The sequence below is a fragment of the Ruditapes philippinarum genome, unplaced genomic scaffold (genome assembly GCF_026571515.1).
Source record: "Ruditapes philippinarum isolate M1 unplaced genomic scaffold, ASM2657151v2 ctg4026_1_1_1_1, whole genome shotgun sequence".
In the NCBI taxonomy this organism is placed as follows: Eukaryota; Metazoa; Mollusca; class Bivalvia; order Venerida; family Veneridae; genus Ruditapes; species Ruditapes philippinarum.
This window is the reverse complement of record NW_026854229.1, coordinates 18,387-43,330: the sequence shown is the minus strand read 5'-3', so window position 1 is coordinate 43,330 and position 24,944 is coordinate 18,387. Positions and strand designations below refer to the sequence as shown.

At 31.7% G+C, this 24,944-nt stretch overlaps 1 protein-coding gene across 2 annotated transcripts in view; it reads left to right on the top strand.

The window, feature by feature from the left end:
* Positions 1-24,193, top strand: part of LOC132739481 (uncharacterized) — a 57,126-nt gene extending 32,933 nt beyond the window's left edge. The window contains exons 13-29 of one of the 2 annotated variants that reach the window (XM_060727196.1): positions 1,618-1,759; positions 3,219-3,406; positions 3,678-3,843; positions 5,567-5,693; positions 6,327-6,503; positions 9,653-9,689; positions 9,805-9,923; positions 11,088-11,250; positions 12,843-12,905; positions 13,319-13,506; positions 13,624-13,789; positions 14,003-14,122; positions 16,320-16,474; positions 21,849-21,971; positions 22,388-22,499; positions 23,001-23,091; positions 23,290-24,193. In XM_060727196.1, coding sequence (XP_060583179.1) covers positions 1,618-1,759; positions 3,219-3,406; positions 3,678-3,843; positions 5,567-5,693; positions 6,327-6,503; positions 9,653-9,689; positions 9,805-9,923; positions 11,088-11,250; positions 12,843-12,905; positions 13,319-13,506; positions 13,624-13,789; positions 14,003-14,122; positions 16,320-16,474; positions 21,849-21,971; positions 22,388-22,499; positions 23,001-23,091; positions 23,290-23,404 — 2,252 coding nt within the window. In that variant the 3' untranslated portion in view covers positions 23,405-24,193. Of the gene's footprint in view, positions 1-1,617; positions 1,760-3,218; positions 3,407-3,677; positions 3,844-5,566; positions 5,694-6,326; positions 6,504-9,652; positions 9,690-9,804; positions 9,924-11,087; positions 11,251-12,842; positions 12,906-13,318; positions 13,507-13,623; positions 13,790-14,002; positions 14,123-16,319; positions 16,475-21,848; positions 21,972-22,384; positions 22,500-23,000; positions 23,092-23,289 lie in introns of both variants that reach the window. The other variant, XM_060727195.1, reaches the window with a different exon arrangement.
* Positions 24,194-24,944: the final 751 nt, after the last annotated feature.

Genomic DNA, 24,944 nt, shown 5'->3' with positions numbered 1-24,944 from the left:
GCATAAGTTTTTCGTTTTACATTGACTTAATATTTCAATGCTCCCCGTAAGAAGAACATAATAGTCGCCGCCTAATCCGTCTTTCCGCCCGTCTGAAATAACTTGAAATATTTAAAAGAAATTTGAATTAAATGCCACACAGTCATAGATAGTGGTGACAAGAAGAACAGTGTCAAAAAACATAATTTTACATTGCTTATTTTTTTATTTAGTTATCTACAAATATTATACTAAAAAGTGTTAAATAATGCTTTTACAGATTATAATGCCTAAACTATCTGAAGCTTAACGCACAGTGCTAAAAAACCATATTTGTTTTAATCTCCTTTTACAAGACTTAAACTTTTTTTCCTGAGAATAAATTTAAAGTTAATGAATAACAATTTACACAGTGATGGATATTTATGACAGGATGTGCAGTGTATAAAAGCATACATTCTAACTGGCTTAATTTTTAAATTACATCCCTTATATAAACTGAAAAAATAAATAATGATTGTCCATAGAATAACTGGTATCTCATCAATAGTTCACACATTTATAAAGACTAATAAGAGAAAGTGTAGTGCTAGATCCGCCTTTTCATATATTGTCTCAGATTACTGTACATTTATGCTCTCGTTGGTCACAGTATGTACAGTGACCTACCTCTGGCTTAAAACTCGTATCTTTGAGTATTACTCCGTAAAATTGCATGGAGATAAAATGTCACCACTTTGTGCCTTAAATTAACCAGGGGTGTCCGTGGATTGAGTGGTTAATGTCGCCCACTTGCCACTCACCACTATGGAATCGAATCCCGACGGAAGGGCACTTGAGCTCTTCCTCCACCAGTAAAGCTGGAACGCCGCCATATGACCTTTACTGTGTAAACAAATAAACAAACAAATCAAAATTAACCCTGTAAGTGCATGACTGATGACATGTCCGGGTTCTGTAGTACTCGACTGTGAAAGCTGATTTTTGTGCCCTTACGGACTGATGATTCCTGATTAAACATGTACTAAATAATGCATGCACTGTTAAAAAACTACATTTTTTATAATGTTTAGTTTTTTTAATTATCTCTCTCTATAAATGATTAAAGTGACATCTCTATAAATGATTAAAGTGACAATGCGTTAATTAAAGTGTATTTTGTGAGTGTATAAGTAACAATCAAAATAACTTTCTATTTTGCCACAATTTATTTCAAGTAATTACAAATTATTTTAATATGTATAATCAATAACCACTTTGACCCGTTTTTCTCCCTTTATCATGCATAATTTTACTTTTTTGTGGGTGTGTGAAGCAACTTGAAAAGTAGTAAAGAATTTTATTAACACAAACCAGAGAGAGGAAATTGGATGTCCAAGATCGATAATGCTACATTAAATTAAGACACTTTTGCTCGTACAGAGTTTATTGAATAATGGGAGGGGGATTCAGGGAGCATCGATCGCCTTCAGCGATATTCTTGTTATTCACTTTCTGGAGAAAGACAACTTTTAAAATAAAAATTATATGAAACTTAAATCGCTATTTAAACAAAAGGATTTAATTATAATGAAAAAATAACGATATTTCAAGTGTTTTATTGTTAACCATTATTATTTGTACCACCATCTTTTTCAGGGAATGATGTAACTATCGATGTAGCCTGGTCAAAACATTTTATTAATAAGATTATTGAAGACAACAAGTTGCTTTATCGTGTTGACTCATATCCAATCCAATTCAAGGAAATTGAAGATGATGGCATACTTTATAGTCAAAAGTAAATACATGTATTTTGTTACCGTCTCACTTTGATTATTTTAGTTTAAACGTTTTTTAGTTCGAGAATAAAAGTCATGAAATTCATCAAAAGCGCCCTCGAGTCTGCTTACTAGAACTTGTTTATCTGATGAATTATAGGCTTGAATCCATGATACCTAGGTTAAGAGGCATATATTGTACGCAGGTGTTGTTATTTTTGAAAAAAGATCTAGTGTATATGAAAATATGTATTTTCATACATGTTTTAAAAAGTTCTTACAAAGGTTATCATTATAGTACATAAAGACTTAATGATAATGCCTAATTCTGATATGTCTTCTGCGGGATACATGGCCACCTTCATCACCCTGAGTTATTGTAATTTCATTTAATAAAGTCATTACCAGATGTTAGAAGCTTAAGGGATAAACAGTAGAGCATCCCTGTCATTTGGGACAAAGTAAACGTCTGGAAAATAATAAACATTTTCAGATAAGTGAAAACTCGCCTATATTTGTTACCTCTTAAAGTCTCTGTCAAAATACACAACTGTTGTCTTCAGAACAATGATATATGTTTTCTATTATGTTATATATTGTTTTATAAGTAATATAGGTTTATTGAAATATTAGAGTAGGCTTCTTTCCCTCTTAACATTCAAATAATTCAAGCATTCGTCAGTGCAGTTTAGGTAACGTACGTTCCACTCCTTATAATTTGTGTAAAGCACATAAGCATACCACTATTTTAAATGCTTTAATCATAGATAATTAAATTCAGTGTGTTTTATAAATATTGTTATAACATTACCTGTGTACAAAAATTTAACAAAAAGATATCGAAAGGAATCGACAATTTCAATATTTTCTCCGTTGATTGACCATGTTCATGTTTTTCATAATATACAGTTTTAGTATTGTTGACATTAATTTTAATGCCTATTTCTTAGAATATTCATACAGATTATCAGTCTGGTTTTGAAGACTATTTGATTTGGTTATAAATGAAGCAATATCATCAGCTAATAGTAAACAATACATAAATGACACATGGGTGTTCTCATCTGACAGTTATGACAAATAAACAATATTACTTATATCATTTACAAATAAAACAATCAACAATGGCGTGAGTGGTTCCACTCGTTTAAATCCAAGCGAGATATAAAAAAAATCAGAATAAGACATTGAACAAGTATCCTTTTTGCAATATTTGAAATTTAAGTAATGATCATTCTTATCATTTATCATTAATAATTGTATAAATAAGAAATAAATGCATTAATGACGTTTGAAATTTATACTGAGTTGACTTACTGATATTGAGTTATATAAGATCAGGCATACTATAACACTACAATTATTGGATAAGCTTTCTTATTATTGATTGGGATATTATTGCAGAAAAAATAAAAATCTACATTTGCTTATCTAAAAAATTAATTTAATCTCCCAAATTGTACATGTGTCGTTTTATAGATTCGTACAAGATTCCTTAGACGACAATGAAGGAAATCGAACTCTTGACGCTATTGAAAATTATCACGGAATCGTAAAATTTGAAGTAGCAACTGTTTTATCAATAGATGACGAGGAACCAAAGTCCACATGGAAAATTCTGTACCCATTTCAAGAGAAAACCTCAATTCAGTTGAAGCTACAGGAGGGTAAACTTTATACTTGCATTATTAATTTACATAACTTCTTATGACTTTTTACGTTTAAGATGGAAGATTTCTTCAACTTGTTGAAACTTAATTGTCCTGTTAATAATTATTTTAATTGGTGACAGAAATATGCCACGATATTCTATACATATTTTGAACGCTATCAGGGTTATAAATCAATACCCTGTCTCAGGGTATAAAACAATAACCTGTAGAGACGTACATATACAATCACATATTAAACGTTACACGTAATGAATTATAATAACAGGAAGCCGTGTACGCGTGTGGGTCCGAGCAACAGATGTAATGGGAAATGTAAAAACAGACAGTACTTTGGTAAGGTTTGATAACACAGAACCTACTATATCTACTCGCGGTGATGGTCACATGTTTGAACCGAACATTGAAAGTACGAAATTTAATTTCTCTTCAAGGTAAGGTTTATTTTCATTCACCCCACTAAAAGTGAAGTTAAATGCCAGGATGTAATGTTACCGTGTAACCAAATGCAAAACGCCTTTGTCTTCAAAGTGTAGCTCCAGTATTCAGTCGGTCCGTTCAAAATATTATGAAAATAGAAATTTTAATGTCCAAAAAAAGGGTTTTTATCAAATAAAGGAATTTCTAAATAAATAGTTTATTGTTACATAAAACATAATACGCTGTTATTTTTATTTCTCTAATACTCCTTGTTTAATTCTTACATAAACAATAAATTATGAAACAATGTCTTAAAAATTACATGCATAATGTATATGTTTTGGCTATGTTTAGATAAATTTCAAGGTATTCATTTGAATTGAATTATCTTGTTTAGAATAATGATATCGTTTAAATGTTGATGAAAGAAAAGTATTTTCTCCTTAATTACCAATTATCTTATTTCCGTTCAGGATGCAACCTTTCACCGTAAACTATCAATACGTTATGATAATTAACATGCAATTGAATTTTATTGCTATCGTTTTACGTTGTGACCTTTAAAATACCTTCAAAAAAACCCAGTAAATATTCATTCTGAATAAAGCTAGTGACAGGAGCTAAGCTTTTTACAAATTCATACTTTAGTGTAGATAATTCGTCTTCAAGAGCCTTAGTTTAGTTCTGAATACTACTATTATTCATGTTTAACGGTTGGATAAAATTGGCATAGTAAACGTTTAAGAGGTCAATAACACAATTAACTGGTCATATTTAATACCGTCTTCGAAATAGATTTGTAAATAGCAGCATGTATTTTATTTCAATTTTCTATATGTGTGTTGTTTGAATTTTTGATATAACAAGGTCTATTATTATTGTACCATCATAACTCACTATATTCTTTCATAATTGGTCAATTGGTAATAAATTAATTGAAAATTTAAAACATGAATTGAAAATATCCAAATTTTCTTTTAGATTATAAATATCAAATACGAGTTTCTTATTGTATGATTTTAATATCTGACATGTGCAGTCAAGTTAAAATATATTAATATACAGTTATAGAGTTAATTAATTAAGTGAGGTAAAATTATATATAAATAACGCAATGGTAAGTGAATAACATTTGAAATAAATACCACGCCAAGGAAATGTTGTTAACCTTAGCTTTTTCTTAAGAGAAAGTATTGATGTTCATTATTTGAGCATATAATGACATCTACCAGCTTTAAAAATACATAGATATTATCTTATCAGAAACAAAGCTTTTTAATTATCTATCTTTACAATGAGCACATTCAATGTTTTAATTTTAAATAGTGTTTTAGAACTGTGTTCCACAAATAAAGTAAGTTCTTTGAATCATCCTTTGTTATATGCTTAAATCGTTTGCTTGTTCCGTTCAGATAAATATACTCCCTAAGCTAAATCTTCCACTGTTTTACAGGTTGCTTCCATAACTATACAACCAAATGATGTTTTAAGAGCGAAGTTAAATCTTTGGTGCTTAAAACACACTTGTGATAGCCATATGCACTAGTTTTTCGAACAAAAATAATGACAACCATCTTGTTTTCTGGCTGTACCATGCAGTAAGATTGTAGGTTAAATATGTTGCTTATGTAAAGTAAAAATTCGTAGTTACACCTTACACCTGCTTAATCAGTAATAGTACATACTGGCGTTTGGGAAATTAACGTTGCAAAAAGTGAACATCTACATTTATTTTAGGATAAAGTTCCTTGCCTCTGACAAAGAGAGTGGCGTACATAAGATTGGATTTTCTATCACAATTAAAACTACAGACAAGGAAGACAGGGTTATATATGAAGGCTTTGCACCAGCTTCGATTTCAAATGTACTTTGGTTTGCATACATTCATATTGCATTAATATCCTGGGTTTTTTTTTGTATTCTCGGGGGGGGGGGGGGGGTAAGGATTAAAAATAAATTGCAAAAGATTTAAAACATTTTCTGAAGGAAATTGATGAATATGTCCTGCAAAAGAAAATATATAGTAATCAAATATAATACCAGAAAACAGCAATTATAAGTTGAACAAGTAATTTTGATGTTATAAATGCTGACTTTTACCCTCTTCATTAGCCAGACACTTTGGCATATTCTCGGGGATTCTATTTGTTTGCTATGACCGGTTGCTATTTGTCATTTCCTTTCTTCTCATCATTTCATAATTGTAGTGCCATAAGTAATTGATATTTGGGAACAAATTAAAGAAAATAATTGTAGTTGAAAACGGCTTAACTTAAGATTTTCTTTGGTATCAATGAAATTTGAATAATGTGTTCTATAGAATTAATGAAAATAAAAATAACGAAATATCATTATTTTATTTAACCATATAAATTATGTAGCCAGCTTTTTTTAAATTGAGATCACTTCGTTAATGCAGTATCACTATTTAACATTCATAGACACTTTTATTTTTAGATTATTTTACAAGAATGTGTTGTTTTTGGTCTTTTTTCAGTCCACTGAAGACCCACTCTGTTTTGTGATAGAAGGGATGTGTTTTAAACCGTACCAGAATTTATATTTGGATAACTGCTGGTTCATGGTCAGCAAGAGTGATCTTGACAATAGTACAGCTTCTGTTGAAGTTTATGCGTATAACCAAGCCCTACTAAATAAATCCGTGACGTTTGACGTAAGTACCCAAGAAAGATAAAAAGTAAACAAATATTGACGATTATTGTGATACAAAATTAAATAAGATAAAGAAACATATGTGATTGGCCATACAGTATGGCCAATAAAATCAAATAGATATAGTTTTTAATTTTCCTTTGAGTAATTTAGATCAACATATGAAATAGATTGTGAAGAGAGTATTGTAATGCCAAGCTAAACTAGTGTATGTCTAAAATGTGTAGCTTGATTTTGTTTTGAATGTCTTCAAGCATATAATGAATGCTTAAAACACGAATTCGTCCTAAAGTTAATCTTAAGCTCAAATACCCGTCAAACTTAAAAATTCTTTTACGTTTATTTTTCAAAAGCTTTCCATATTTGATGTTCTGTTATAGTTTCCAAAATGATACTGGTACTCATTGCCGTTTTTGATAGTCTATAGTACATTTATAGTGATTAAAATTTTTTATAGAAGTCAAAATACTACTTTGTTTATAATTTCACAAACAGCATTACTTTTACATCTTACATGCTCTAAAACCATATTTTAACGTTATGATACTCATATTTATTCTTTTTAAGAAGGAAACAATATTCGTTTCTGAGACATAATGTGCCTTTAAAATGAATGCTATAGATAAAGAAATCCTTCCTTGCATTAAGACACGACGAAATCGTTTTCTTTTATTTACAATACATACTTACCAATAGGAAACAATTTCTTACATTTCAAATTTCTAACATTTTTAAATGTTATTCAAGACAAAATCCTTTCTAACATTTATAATAAATACTTTACATGACGTAAATCATTATTGTCGTAAATACTATGCATGATCAAATATTTCCTTAAATTTAGAATCAATGCATTACACAACAATCTTTCTTACATATAGAGTAAATATTTAACATGTCGAAATCCTTTCTAACGTTTGTTTGCTTAATGGAAAATATCATTAAATCCTCAGAATTTAGGAGAAATAAATGCGTAATCTGGCCTTACATTTAAAATAAGTGCTTTACATGACGAAAGCATATAAAGAAAACATGCGTAATGGTTACAATAAATGTTAACCACGACGTAAGCCTGCCTAACGTTTTAATAAATAATATACATTTAAAATATACGCGTACTATGCATGACTAAATCCTACTTTACAATTGCAAAAAAAACGTGCAAGACAACAATCTTTCCGTTCATAAAGAACAAAAAAAATACACAGCGAAATACTTTCTTGCTTACGAAGATCTTAGCTCGTAACAGGAAGATGTATAAGCCTCGGAAAAGATCTCGCCGTGGCTTGGATTTGTCATCATTCAGGATGACGGACTGAGCTATTATTAACCATTTTGGTTATAAATAAGAATTCATTCCGTTTTTCGAGCAAATTTCAGAAGGTAAGCATCCCAGACAAGTCTTAATCATATAAAGATTTTTGTGCGTAACAGAAAGATGCAAATGTATCCGAAAACATCCCGCAGTGGTTAAAAATTACATATGATCAAACTTTCTTTTGAAATAGAATAAATGCTACACGTGACGAAATCTTTCATTACGTTTAGAATAAATATCGCATATGATAAGATCCTTCCTTACAATTACAGTCGAGACTGTTTATATGTGACTTTCCAAGGGACCTTCAGAAAAAGGTCACATATGACAGGGAGTCTCTAAATACTGTCTCAAAGAAAATTAAATTTAAATATCATCTATCTGTCTATATACCATTGTGACTTAAAGATCCTGTATCATTATGTTTTGTGATTGATATTGTTACTGTGTTTAGACCACACTTGCAAAAAAATATATATGGATATAATTATGCAAATAAAACAATTTTCAAACATCAAAGAATATGTAAAATGTGTACTGCAAATATTTGTGCACATTATAATTAATCAATAAATTACATGCATTGATTTCTTATTGGAAAATTTGACATAGAATTTATAGAAAATAAAGTTCTAATTACCTCCCTTTAATGGCCTTTATTTACATGAAATGTTAAATTGGGTGATATCTTTATAAATAATGCTTATTTGAACTTACGATATTGACAAATCTTAATTTTAGCATCATATTTATGAAATAAAACCATGAAAAAAATGTGTTACAGGATCTTTAAACATATCCATATCCAAAGCTTTTTCTGGTTTGGTATCAATATTTTTTCCGTATTAATTATGCAGCCATAGAAAGGTAAATTAAAAAAATTCTGCCTAAAAAATCTTCCGCTGGCACTCTATAATTAAAAAAAAATCTAACACAAGTCTTAGCCCAGTTTACTCAGGCCATAATGTACATTACACACACATCGATTGCATAATGCTTCGCTACGTCACTCGATACCTGTACTGTATACATGTTAACTGTGTAATTGAGATAGAGGTGTGTAGACTTTGTTTGCTACTGGATTATAATTGGACTTAATTATTTTGGCCCTCTGGGGTGTTATAATAGGTATTATTTATCTGATTAACGGACAAATAAAAGGTGTGAAAGTCGTTTAAATCAGACCAAACATTGCATTGGGACCAGACAATTAGGGTCGCTTGTCACATATGACAGGGAGTCGTTTAATTCAGACCATTTACATAGGAAAACAAGTTGGGAGTACTGAAACAAGGTCGGATAAGACAGGGAGTCGTTAAAATCAGGGGGTCGCTTAGGCAGTCTTGACTGTAAATGATACCTAGCCCGAAAACTTTCATTACAACATCTATAAGAATACACACGACGAAATCTTTCTTTAGTTTTACAACAATGTTTCCCGCAACGAAAGTCTTATTACACCCGACATAATCCTTCCATACAATGAAATTAATGCAATACACGACGAAATACTTTTTTACAACTAAATAAATGCTTCACATAAGCAAATCATCCCTTACATTTAGATATATCACACACGACTAAATCCTTCACTAGATTTTGATAAAATGTTAAACACAACGAAGTCTTTTTTGTCACTATGAATATATGCTTTACAAAATCCATATTGCTGTTGACGAAATCACTTCTTACATTTCGAATAAATGTTACATTCAAAATAAATGAACGTAACAAAATATTTTCTTATCATTAGAATAAATTTTAAACACAAAATATCTATCTTGACATATTTTCGCTTCTTCAGTATTGCATTGCATTGTTGATATTTTCAGATTGGACCTGTGAAAAATCTTCAGGGAATCGAAAAATGTGAGTTTTGTGAAACTTTGTTTAAATTTGTTAAACTGTTAATATCATTTTCTATTTTATTATTTTTTTATAAAGGATATACACACATATTGAATCATATTGTTGTAAAATTTAGATCCTGAAAATATACGTATAGAATCTCCAACCACAGACGGCTTCCGTGTCGCCTGGGACATTCCTAAGACTGCATCCTGTTGTGAAAAGACGGAAACAGTATTGATTCTCCTTAAAAAGGTAATGTTACTGTAATGGTTTCTTTTGTTTTTGTTTTTCTTTCATATGAGGAAAATATAAAGAGTCATACTAAATTTTATTCAAAATTGATCACAAATTCATTAAAAGAATGGTTTTACCTAAAGATTTAGAGTTGGATTAATGCAACTTCTAACTTAAGCAGTAAAGGTTGCTTTTTTTCGTTCAAAAGTGATGAGCATCCTTCTGTTGATAATACAGTTTTCTTTTTTTATGCCACTGCAGCATATGCAATGCGATAGCATATATCGATTCACCTGTGTGTGTGCGTGTTTTTTGTTTTGTTTTTGTTTTGTTTTTTTAGGGAGGGGTATTTCTTTTTATTGTATATTGTATATAGTTGCGTATAAGGATGCCTTTGCTCGACATCGGTTAAAGTTTTAAGAAGAACGTTTATGCAACGTTATATCTTACCGTCCACTACAGATTATTGTCTTGTTATTTCACAAACAAGGAAGAATTTACTTGGTTCATGTTTTACATGCAACACCAATCTTCAAAACAATTGGAATTATCTCTTAAAACGTCTATTTCGGATCATAATTGAGATCATAATGCAAGGCATTGATTTGAACTTGGATAAAGTTTGGCATCCAACATCAATTTAACACTATTTAAACTTAAATCACGTCTTAAAAATCATAATTGGAGGTCATTATCTAAAACCCATTACTCTGAATTATGGCCCTTTGTGAACATAAAATATTTTTGTTTATGTTTTACATGCAACATTTATTTTAAAGATTCATGGTTATATTCACTAACAACTTAAATCCATGTTTTCGAAATAAAATTGAGATCACTTTTTAAAAGCTATAGCTTTTTGGTTGATTTTAAATGAAATGCGTCCTGTTTTAGGTTACAATTTGCTTTGTTCAATATTCAAGAATCATATCTATGTTTTTTCATTGTTCGGGATAAAATCATTTTCTTTGTTAAGTCTTACATTATCCAAGATCTTCAATAGATATTTGGTCTTTAATTGCTTAAATATGCATATTATGAATATGAAATTATCAGAAACAATTTGAACATTGAATTTAAGAGATCATCATGGTACTGTAGATTCTTGTTATGTCTCTTCCTTTACAAAGACAGATAACGTTTTTATAAGTCATTCTTATTTCAATGTTTCACATTACAAAGGATGGCAAAGATCCGATCCAGACATATTATACTTCTGGTTCAAGCAAATATTATGATATCACTGGTCTTGATAGTGCCACAGAATACCAAGTCAATTTCGGAATGAAAATACCACAAGCTTATGCAATTCAGCAAACAGATATTTCATTATATGTGAAAACAGGTAGGGCTGTGTCTTCATAAATTTGAATTATATAGACGATATTTGTTTTTGTGTAAGATGAATTTTTATTTCATCGAGTGGGCTTTAAAAACAGTATTCTCACGAGTGGCGTTTCCACTCGTGAGAATACTGTTTTTAAAGTTCACGAGATGAATTAGTATTACATCTTACACAACATACAAACAAATGTTCTTTTTATTTTATGCTTAAAAACAAGTTAAAACGAAATTTCCTTAATATTAACGTAAATTTTAAAATCTGTTTCCCCACTGGTAGCCTCTATTATGTACATGTATTAGTCGAATTTCTCATAAAATCCAAGAAGTCTTGGGCTGAAAAATAAGTTCCACAATCAAAGTTAAATGGCGGTGATAATTATTATTCATTTTATTAAAAAAAATATGAATTATCGCTTGTTTTAATAATAAAAACAAACAATTCAAGTAGGAGAAAAAGTCCACCCATCCATCCATTTTTCTGTTACTTACTGCGAATTTATATTATATCTGGCTTTGTGAAATGTAAGCGGACGCCATATTTAAAAGTTGTGTATTTCACTGGAGGAAAATAATTGTGTTTGATTCAAAGGGATAGCATTTGGATTTGTTAGTCATACACCTTTTTAAAAGAAACAAAACTTATTTGAGGATTGTAACAGACAATAAATAAGTGTTGACAGATGTGGAAACATTCAAAAATCGTCTAGGAAATTGGAAAACTTGGAATTTTTACGAACGCTGGGTTGTTTACTTATTATTCGGGTTGATGGCTGTCATTGCTTTTCAAGTTTTTATAAAGCATACGGCAGTTATTGCTCGTACGATACTTAAATATGCTCAAATGTCATCAATAGCAGTTTTGCATGTGGAAAGAATTATTTTTCAGAACAAAAGAAATTGAGACGATATTTGGTGATTGGTAATTTGAATGAATAGATGTAAGCTTTCTTCTTTTTATTACTTTTGACATTTAAATTATTTATCAATTTCAGCTTTTCTTTTCTCTAAACAGCCTGACATTGTCAGACTTGTCAGCAAAAATAAAATTGAGGTACCACATGGGGGAAATCTTAAAAAAGTAGTTTCGTCATTGAAAAGTGCGAAATTATATTTTGATAATTTTCACTATGAAATTATCAAATATAATTTTCACTGATAAATCAGTAATCCATTGAAAAACATAAAATAAATGACCGGGCTACTTTTAATGAATTTCTATAACAAAATAATATTTAAAGGCACACTTATTTTCACAAATACTATTAAAGAATATGCTCCAGATTTAAATAACCATTTATATAACTATTGTTTGTAAAATGGTACAAACCTGTTGTTATTTCAAAGATCTTATGAAGATATGTATATGATTTTCAATTATCTTTGACAAAGGGCAAAATGCGGTTGTAAGTATATTTTTACACCTTAAGTACATTTGCTTCACAACTGAATGATAACATATTAGTTTGTTTAGCTTTTACCTCAAGTAATTTAAGAAAGAAAGAGAAAAAAAAGAATGATAGAATATGACGTGCATTGACCGGAAAAGAATATAAATGGTAAAAATTGTTTTGGTATTTTTTATTAATATCTTAGTATCAATTGAGGGACCTTATGGAGCAGAAAGTAACATAGGACTAATAATAGGAGTGATTGTTGGTATGTACGAACCATGTTATGTATATATTTTTAAAATTTGATTGTTTGCCATACTGGTCACTTTGTCTTCTTAATATTGTTTATGAATACAATCTTAAAATATTGGTTACATGTGAATTATTTAGCTAATAATTATTAACACTTAATTGTAAAAATTAACAATTGTTTATTATTCATTTTATTGAAAACAAAGTAAAAAGACACATATCAAGCGAAACTTATTGAAATGTTTTCATTACGAATATAACAACAGGAGAAGAATACCTAATAGTAATTGTAATTTTACAAAATATATTATACATGCTATTTATGAAAATTCTCAATTTATATTGTTTCTCTACACGCACGTATGCAATTCCCTAAATACTATGTTTCTATTCATTTAGAAAAAAATAATATTTTTTCGCATATAGGAACAGTGGTTATACTGGTTGTCGGAATTGTTGTTATGATCTTCCTAATTAGACGGGGGTACATACATCCGGCTAAGAGGTTTCGAAGTGTTCGGAGATCCATCACCCAGAGGGTAAGAAACACAACACACAAAGGACAAGGAGAGCTAAGACAGGATGGGTCTCAATCAGGAAAAATGGATTATGATGTAAGATTTAAGCTAATCACATAATTATAAGACATTTGATACAAAATAATAGTTGGTTAGCCTTGCAGGTTTTTAACACGTATCACATGTATCTGTTATTTCTTACTCTTATTTCAGAACCAAGAAAGTGAAATGTTTATTTACAATGGTATGGATGTACAAGCACCACATATGTGGCACATAAACAGGAACAATATTGCTTTAGAAGCATTGATCAAAAATGGACACTTTGCTAACATCTATAAAGCTAGACTTGATCTGGTTGTAGCAAAAACATTAAAAGGTATTTCTCAAACTACATGTAAGTAAGAAGAAAATGCAATTTTGTTACATGTTAAACTTCTTTGCTAAAATGCATTTATCATGAATTTTAAAATTAGATATGTGTTATCAAAGATGATTTTTACATTTATGTGCATTCTCAAAACAATAAAGATCGTTTTACGCCAATATAATTTAATTTGATGACATTTGAAATACTTTCCCATTGAAATAGAACAATTTACACCTGAAGACGAGTTACTTATGAAAGCTAAAATCCATTTCACTGTTGAGAAAGTCGGAAGTCATCCCAATGTCCTGGAGTTTATTGGCGCTGTTGTACAAGATAATACTAGTAGGTAGCTTTTCTATGTTTTTGCTAATTGCTTGTAAATTATGATATAAATCTCGTCTTATTGATGCAAGCATTATTTATTGACTCTTAACTATTAATAAGTTTTAACACTGATTAGTTCAGATATTCTATACAATTATTATAAAAATGATACATTCATTTTTTGGAATTAACAGAAATTCGACACCCCTGTAGTTAAGTGCTCAGTTATATTTCCATTAGACATCCATGGCTGAGTGGTTAAGGTCGTTGACTACATATCACTTTGCCTGAACCGCTATGGGTTCAAATTCAGCTAGGAACGTTGGGTTCTTTCGTGTGAGGAGCTTTCCAGCTAGATTAAGGAACGTCGGCGTTTCTTATCATTGTCCGCTCGTGCCTAATATAATGCTCGGAGGGCACCTGAGGTCTTCTTCTGTCAGTAAATCTGGAAAGCCGAAATATGATATCACTGTGTTGGGACAATGTAATACCAAGTCAAAATATTTCCAGAGTTTAAACTTTCTGAAATACAGCTAGGCGTTTGTCTGAATAAGTTTAATAAGGTGTCCATGATCGCTTGACTGCGGGTGTTTTATTTTTTGACTCTTATACACTGTGCTACCTTTTCACAGATTTCATTTTTAACTATTAAACGTGTCCTTATGACACATGCATTGAAAGTTGGATTGAGTGGAGGAGAGGGCGTAATATTAAGTTAAGTAAACGAACATAAATGTCAATATTGGTAACAATATATTTGAAGGTGTGAAATTGTGCGTTGTATATTGAAATAACATTACGCAAAGGTTAAAGGGATCTCAATTTTAAGGTCAGAAAAGTAAGATTCTTCATACTAGGATAATTTAATGTTTATTCATTTCATTTCTTTGTAAGGTCGGGGATGCCTAGGTTGCGTGTGTTAGGTTTGTTAAATGTTAAGGCAGGAGTTGCATACATACACCGTAGGCATATATTAATGTTTTTATATGTAATGTATTTCTTGAAATAACATTTCTGATATTTCATCATGTCGTCGCATCAGCGACTTCCGATATTCCTGCAACACTGAAAAACAAACGAGATGATCCATTGTAGCAAATGAACTCACACATCGTGTCTGTCATCGCATGGTGTTATCGTCCTTTTAATGGAACAATGCGTCAAAATGACTAGACGATGTATCAAAGTAATATAAATGTGATTAAATGACAGTTCAATGAGGGGAGCAGTAAATAGCCGAATCAATGAGATGATGCACTGAAACGTCAAGGCAATTACACGACGGATTGATTTGCTGAAGCGACAAAAGGATATGCAAAAGTGACAAGCCAATGTTGCAAAGTGGGGACATGATAATGAAAGGACAAAATGAGCCGATGCTCTAAAGTAAACAAACAATATACCGAAACGACACAGTTGCGCCGAAGTGACGAAACATTGCGGTGTAGTGAAGTGATGACAACACAACAGGACGATGCGTGGAAGCGTCAATGCGCCAGGGAGACAAACATATTACACCAAGAACGATTCCCTGAAGTGACATGGTGATGAACTAAAGCAACAAGTGTCGAAGTGTTGATATGATAATGCGATGACACATTAAATGGTGAAATATAGGAAAATGATGAAACATGAACATAACTTAATGACATGATTTGAAGAATTCTGAAGCCACAAGACGAAAAGCCTACGCGAAGAGACAATACATCTAAACGGGACTGCGCGACAGAATAGAGCGACGAGACGATGCAAGGGCACATTATTCTTATTGTAAAAAATGTATCGTTAATTCCCACTTCGGCATTTTTTATCGTTAACTGTGATGATAGTTTTGCTTATCATTTTGTAGCTTGCCAGTTCTGGTCTTTGATTAGATCGTTGTTGCGAAGAAACGATGGCCTAAACGGAACACCATTGAGACCAGTGCGATTATCCACTGCTTCCAGTCTCTTGTTCAGAGAGCTTGACAACATTTCTCAAAAGTTGAATTGATATAATGTCATTATGTCTCCCAAAATTTTTTGGAGACATATTGTTGTTAGTGAATTTATGATTTTTAGCACCTTCCGTATGGAAGTGTATACATGCTTTACATACATGTATTTTTTTTACCAAGAAAGAATGACGATTTCCAATTATGAATATTTTTAACACATTCTTAACTTAAGTTTAGTTTATAAAGATTGTTACATATACAATGATTGTTGTTATTCAGTGGGGCCATTTATGATTTACGAGTACTGCGAGAATGGTGTATTAAGGGATTACTTAGTCGAAAGAAAAAACAACGTTTCCGTGGAATTTAAAGGAAACCTATTCCGATTTGGTCTGGGCATTGCTAAAGGAATGGAATTTCTAGCTGGAAAAGGGGTATGATAGTTTTTAATATGGTTGTTAATAATATTGTATATAGAGGAAATTCGTTTGTATTGCATGTAAAATTTATATTTCTATCAAAAATTGAACACACGATACAATATTTTCACGAATAAAAATGTAACAAGTAGGTGTCAACGAGGAATTTCACTGTTATTATATAATATGAGACCTCTATTTTTGTGCCCACACTTTAGGGGGGTGGGGGCATTTAGATTTACCCTTGTCCGTCCGTCCTTCCGTCCTTCTTCCGTGCGTCCGTTCTCTTTTGTGTCGCACGTAACTCAAAAAGGATTTGACCTAGAGTCATGAAACTTTACAGGAATGTTGATCAGCATATGTAGTTGTGCACCTTTGGTTTCGCTTGTGGATTTATCCAGTATTTGTAGAGTTATTGCCCTTGACTTAGTAAAAAACGTTTCATTATGTTGTGATATTTGTTCCTTGAGTGCTTGAGTTAGAATTAACCAACTTTACAGGAATAATGATCAACATCACTAAATAACAGGAATAATGATCAATATCACTGTAAAGCTATGCACCTCGGACTTTGCATGTGGTTTTTTCAGTTTTGTTAGAGTTATTGCCCTTTACTTACAGTAGTATAAATTTCCAATTTTCAACTTGTTCATGCATAGCTCAAAATTATTTGATTTGTAGGCCTGAAAGTTTACAATAATGTTGGTCAGCATGTGTACTTATGCACCTTGGGGTTTGCTTGTGGATTTATTCAGTATTTGTAAAGTTCATGCCTTTTTCTTAGTAAATGATTTTTAGTTTTCAACTTGTGGCACATGTAGTCCAAAAATATTTGACCTAGAGTCATAAGATTGACAGAACATGGCGTGTGGGGGCACCCGTATCCTATGGACACATTTCTAGTTTTCAATTTGTTTTATATGCAATGTTAGTGATTACAGGTTATATGACTGAGTCCAAATCTTCATGTTTAAAAAATTATATTTCTGTAAAATTTCTCGAATTATGTTACATTTTTAAGTGCTATGTGCAACTATTTATGTGCTTTCTGCAATTGATCACATTTACCTATGACGGGGTACTTTTCTGGCGAAGTTTTCAACCGTTGATGATATTTTGTTTTCACGTGCAAGATATAGTTTCACTGTCTACTGAAAGTTTGTGATACGCAAACAATATACATAAACACCGACCCATTTTATCATAATATCCGAGGAATCATTTAGTATCTTTAATCAAAATAGGTAAAATGAAAAGTAAAAAGCCTATGATCGGTCAGGACATCACTTTCAAAAAGTAAAACATTATGTTATATTATAAGAATCTTACACCGGCTGCCGGTACAGACCGGAATATCTAGCTCGAGGGTAACTGTTTACGGCGGTAACGAGGCTCTGCCGAGTTTCCGCTTAACAGTTACCCGAGAGCTAGATATTCCCGTCTGTACCAACAGCCGGTGTTTGATTCTTTTTCTTGCATATTACATGTCAATTATTTTCGGAACAGAAATTATGAAAACTGATATTCTCATTACGCACTTTTTTCTTATAGTAGCGTATGAACTTACAACTTCATTCATAACGGAAATGACGTCATCCTAAGAACGCGATTCATTCATAAAAGGCGCGCGTCAATGACGTCATTTAAAGCACGCGACTTGTCTTACATGGGGGATGTTTATTAGACAGAGTTTTCTAGCACCGGTGTAAACGGTAGATAATCCTGTCTGAGATGCAAGAATATATAAATCTTACACCGGCTGCCCGTACAGACCAGAATATCTCGCTCGAGTGTGACTGTTTACGGCGGTAACGAGGCTCTGCCGAGTTACCGCAAAACAGTTACCCGAGAGCTAGATATTCCCGTCTGCACCGACAGTCGGTGTTTGATTCTTTTTCTTGTATATTACATATCAATTATTTTCAGAACAGAAATAACGAAGACTAATATTTTCATTACACACCTAGCGTATGAACTTACATCTTCATTCATATTGGTTAAGTGACGTCATTCTAAGAACGCAATTCATTCATAAAAGGCGCGCAGCAATGACGTCATGTAAAGCACGCGACTTATCTTACATGGGGGTGTAAGACAGGGTTTTCTAGCACCACCGAAACGGTGGATAACAGTAAACAGTAACCCTCGAGCTAGATATTCCGGTATGAACCGGCAGCCAGTGTAAGATTCTTATTATATGCGCTGTTATGTTTAAATCACCCTCGATTGTATAGTTTACAAAGCATTTTAAAGCAACAATAAAAAGCATTTGTATTTATATTTTCAGTTCGTATAATGTTTTCTTTTCATACAATTCCGAAATAATATCTCACATACACTTACGCCACATATTAAATCCATATCAGTTAATAAATATTTTGACAAAACGGCGCCAATCCATAAGCAGCGTAATGACGTCATCCTAAGTAAACAACTCGTTCATAAACAAGCTGACGTTATTTCATACAGACAAGAATGATAAATGAGGCACTGATGTAAACACAGTACGACGTAAGTTTTTATTGTTGAAAATTGATAAAATAACGTTTTTATTTTCTTATTATTTCTTTTGTTTAATAATTTCCATATGGCCTTCGTGGTCAATTCCTAGGCATCAAAACTCCAAACCGGTGTTAAATAGCCGATATACACCTCTCAGGCCGATGTTATTTCTTAAATATACATTCTATCACTCCACGTGATTTTGTCACTATAGACAAAGAAGGAAGAAAACCGGTGTTAAACTGCCAATAACCACTGGTTAGGGACTACTTGTATATGCGTTTTTTTATCAAGTTTTCAACAATCAAAACTTACGTCGTATTGTGTTTACATCAGTCCCCCATTTATCATTCGTGTATGTATGAAATATCGTCAGCTTGTTTATGAATGAGTTGTTTACTTAGGATGACGTCATTACGCTGCTTATGGATTGGCGCCGTTTTGTCAAAATATTTATTCTTGTCCCAGTATTCTTACTTGAAAACTGTATAATACGTGCTTTGTAAATTTGTCTTTTGACAGCTTGTCTATAAGTAGGCTTTATAACCTCTAATACCCATTCCAAATTCCATTTTGTTTGATTTCGCCAATTCTTTTTGAGTGAGACTAAAAAAGGGATTGGCAATCTCCACGCAGTGATCTCCCCTTAATTCTTTAATATTTGTCTCTTTTGTGATCAAGATTTCTGCAAGCGTCTATGGGTAGGAACTGCTCCAATCCTGTATTGAGTTAAATTCATTCTTTTTTCGTGTAGGACACAGTCATTCTATTACTCGGGGACTATTTGCCGCTTTTCATTGAATGGCACGAACGTGTCACACTGAAGATTACATGAATGCATCTGCAGATGCTTCTTAAGTTCAAATGTTGAATACTGCTTAAGCCGGTGCTTGGAAGCGTAGACAATAACTTGCACCTTATAGTACCGTCCATGAACAGACTCAAATCGAGCCTGCAACGTTTTCAATTTTACGTTTTTTTGGCCGTTCTTTAGGATTTTTTTTTCTCATACTTTTCTTTACTTCTTTGTTTTAACAAGTTTTTTTTTGTATGACGTGGTGACCGAGATCTTCCGACTTATGAAAAATATGATATAGGTTAACATTTTGATGGCGATTAAATTAAGATTGTGGTCCCAAGAGTGTTAACAAGGATTTTCTTCATTTTAATTTGGTGTCTCAATTTATACCATGGATGACACATTTCTATATTTAACCAAAATATCAAAAGCATTAGCATAAACATTTCTTCAAAGTTTAATGAAAACCAAGTCAAATGTGTTTCCTTAAGACTGTTGACAAGGATTTTCTTTACTTTTAAAATACTTTGCCTTGATATGCTTGATATGGCCTGAACTTTATAAAATTTGAATTTATATCAACCCTGGTACAGCATTTCAATTTTGTTGACGGATCACTCGTATATGACAAAATGTAAATGTTTTTCAATTTCATATAACTTGAAAAAAAATCAGTCTGCGCGAAACAAATTGATATTATTAGATATATAATACATTATTAGCTCTAAGATATATAATACATACGAAAGTTAATGGATGTCAATTAATGACAGATCCTCTTATACTTTTTTAGTTCATGAGATATTAAATTTACGTACAATCATATTGTAAGTTCTTTAAAAGGGCCGACAGAACTGTAACAAAAACAATTTTAAACGACTTTATAAATCTTAAGCACTCCTTTCCTTTTTGGCTCACCGGAACCGAAGATTAAGTATCAAAGGGGGATACTCCGGCGTCCGTCGTCATGCGTCAACAATCATCTTCTTCTCTGAAACTGATAGACAGATTTAACTCAAATTTGGTCTGTAGCATCCTTGTGACAGTCACACTTAAATTTGCTTATGTCAGTTTAATTGCCTCCTTTCAGGGGTCAACAGAGCTAAAAATAGAAAAACCTTTAAATATCTTCTACTCCTGAATTAAATGATGGTGGATCTCCAAAATTTGTCTGTAGCGTTCTTAGGTAGGCTTTTATCAAGTTTGCTCATTTTAATTTGATTGGCCCTTTCAGGGGTCACTATAGAGCTAAACATAGAAAAAAACACCTTCTTCTATAGAACTTATTGATGGATGCATTCTTAGGTAGTTTTTTATCAAGTTTGCTCTAAATAATTTTTATTGGCCCAAAAAAGCTGTAGCTAAAAGTAGAAATACCTTTTAATGTCCCCTACTACAGAACTAATTGATGGATGATCACCAAATTTTGTCGGAAGCATTCTTAGGAAGTGTTTTGAGCTGAACTTGCTGAAAGAGCTGAACTTCCCTTTCAGCAAGTTCATTTAAAAAATAATTTCCAACACTAAAAAGCAGTTATTTCTGGTGAGCGATTCAGGACCATGGCCCGCTTGTTTCTTTCTTTCTTTTTTTTGTTATTTATTTTATCAAGACAAAGGCCTCTGTTGCCGCAATGGTTTTGGTCTCTTGCTACGAATCATTCGATCTGTATTACTGTTGGTTCGAATCACGTCAAAACCTTTACTTACACGTGGTAGTATCCTGTGTATGTGTTATAATGCACGATGTTAGGTCTTCTTCCACAGTAAAGATGGAAAGTAGTCATACGATCTTTACATGAACAGTGTTTTTCAAAAACCAACAAACCACTGATTTATAAAATTTGCACACATATTTATGGACGTTCCTTTTTGGATTTCTAGAGTTGAATATAAATACAGTTAAGGACAAACCAGACTTAAATAATAAAAATAATAAAGTATCTACTTTTTCATACACAATTAATATTAATGTGGTTGATGCAGAACCATATTTAACAATATATTAACATATATACGTTTGTTTATTTGGTATTTTAATTATACATTGTATATAAGTGTTAAATGCAGTACGTTTACTTAATTATTCAAGATTGTTCATCGGCGTTTGGCTGCTCAAAATATTCTTCTGAATTCCCAAAACGAGGTGAAAATTTATGGCTTTGGACCACAGTCTCTGGAAGAAGAAGAAGGAGATGCTGAAAAAGGAGAGATGGTAAAATCTGTTGATTTGTAGTTTCCGCTGTTGGACAAGAAAACACTATTTATAAACAATGTATGGCAACATTTATAAAAAAAAACAAAATGATTCCAAATATCAGTAATTTTAGTGGATTGAACCTATAAAATGATAGGAAATTTAGACAAAAATAGGACCTATAAGGATTCGATGATGTATACAGTGTAATAGAAAATGATAATTATTCTCGGTTTATTAAAATATTTGCCTTTTCATGTATAAATGTTGAATTCTGTTTGCCGGTGCTAAAGGGCCAGGACGGTAGTTTGCACTTGACAGCACTGTCCATGAACAGGCTCAATCAAACCGAGCCTGCAACATTTTTAATTTTGCCGTTTTGGACTTTCTTTAGGGATTCTTATTTTCTCTATTTTATTGAATTATTTAAGGAGAACAAACTATTAAAATGGATGGCTCCCGAGTGCATGGAATCTTCCCGTAATGCAACAGAAAAAAGTGATGTTTGGTCATTTGGTGTAGTTTTGTGGGAAATTTTCTCCCTAGGTAGGAAATAACGAGAATTGTTACTCATTGTTGTTTTTATTCCGGAATTTCTGTGTGTAACATTACAGTTCTATAGCCATTTGCTTAAGGCAACAATGTCTTTGCACAATTTTGACAAGTTTAACTTGAATCCCCAATTATTAATTCACAATTTCACTTCCCTTCGCGCCGCGTAACAGTGACAATGTGCATAAATATGAAGCATTTCATATGCTCAGTTAACCGTATTATAATGTGCTTTAAAATAGACTGATAGTGCGAAATAAACATTCTCGATGAATATATATAACATGAATATATATAACATTAGCGATAAATATAGTAAGAAATATAGAAATTTCCTTCTTTTTTTCTTCAGAAATCATAATGCACAGCCTTTTTTTAACATCTATAAATACGACTTCTTTTTATGCAAATTATATGCATTTTTGTTTAATTTGCTGTCATTCATTGAATCATACCTAAATAAAAAAAAATATATAGAAGTATTTGTTTTACTAGGGGACATACCATATACGGGAAAAGATATTGACCTTCCAAAACGACTCGAGGAAGGAGAACGCCTTGAACAGCCGGAACACTGTGATGACACGTAAATATCCTGTTCACAGTTTTTATTCATATTCATACTAATGCATCATATAGTTAAAAGTAGGCAAAATGTGAAGCAAGTAGAATGTCTATAAAAATGAGCAGCTAATTCTATGTTTCATTCTTAATTTTTAGTTTTAACTACGTGTACTAGTACATATGACTGTCCACTTACAGTCTAAGCATTCTTATATTGCAGATGGTATGCAGTCATGAAGAAATGTTGGTCATATGAAGCAAGTAAAAGACCGACATTCGAGTCTGTTAGACAAGAACTGGATAACCTGCATTCAGCGGCAAACAGTGATGACTAATGTCCGACAAGAACGGGATAAATTGCGTCATATTTTACAGGCGATTCTTGATTAAATGGCAAATAGCTGATTCAGCTACGCTAAGCGAAAAAATAATTTACGTACGCAAGAAAATACATGACTGAATAAGATTTGTGCATTTAGTAAAATACGTATACTGATATGACGTTAGTTGAGAAATATCTAAAGTGAAAGTTGCAGAAAGAATGATTCATTATCTTTTACTTAACTTTGAAAGATGATTGCATGCTCTAACCAGTTTGTGTTACCTGTAGATGACTTGTACATATAAAACTTATATCAACATTTATTATATAAGTATACATGTTTTTCCTTATATACACGTTGCTCATGTAAGCCCTTATTATGTTTGTGACGGTACCACATATGGAATTGCCGGACTATTGTTTTCCTTTATTTCCTATCTAAGCTGTGCATCACGTCTTTGTTTGGAAACGGGAACCGATGCTACATAGAGCTTGGCTTTTTTGTGCAAAAATGATGTATTCATCCGTCATTCAGGAATATTATTTCTTGACAGCTATATTTTTGTTTGTGAAGTAACAAATTGAAGTCCGCTTTACATTATATAGTATTTATTTTATTTATTTATTTTATTTATTTATTTATTTATTCATTTATTTGTAATTTGTTTTAATCTATATCATGATCGTTTATCATATAACATGTTTACCTTTATGCCGAAATAAATCTATCTATCTATCTATCTATCTATCTATCTATCTATCTATCTATCTATCTATCTATCTATCTATCTATCTATCTATCTATCTATCTATCTATCTATCTCTCTCTATCTATCTATCTATCTATCTATCTATCTATCTATCTATCTATCTATCTATCTATCTATCTATCTATCATCTATCTATCTATCTATATATATATCTATCCATCCATCTATAGTAAATGGAATCTCTATGTCTTAGAATTTATATAGGTATTTAATTAAAGGAAAACTATATTGTGACAATATATTTTGCTACTCACAGCGTGTGAAAACCTTTGGTCATGCAAGATATCCATTTTCCTACGCTGCCCGAAGCAAAATACAAAACCTCAGAAAACTACTACAACTTATTTTTCCGTAATACCCTTGCTATGAAATAAGAACAAAATCACATATCTACACGGTGAAAACTGATTACAATAGATTTCTGGTCATATAATATGCCTTTCATTCTAACTAAAGAAAGAAGAACATAACACCATGATACAATTTTTCTGACAATACAATAAAATTATTGTGTTTTTTCCCCCGATTTTCTCAAATAAATTAATAGTAACGTGTTTTGGCAAAAAAGTTCACAAATTTTTTTTCTGACAAAATATTTTTAGCTTATTCTCAGTCTCGAAATTCTCAGAGCCTTCATATTGAGTTTTGTACCTCTGACAAAAGCTACATGATTTTCATTTTTTACTCAGGAGTTGTATTTATATATCTTCATATTTGAGCAGTATACAGTGGTATATACGTATATGTTTTAATCATTTTGGCGAAAATACTTAGCTAATGTTT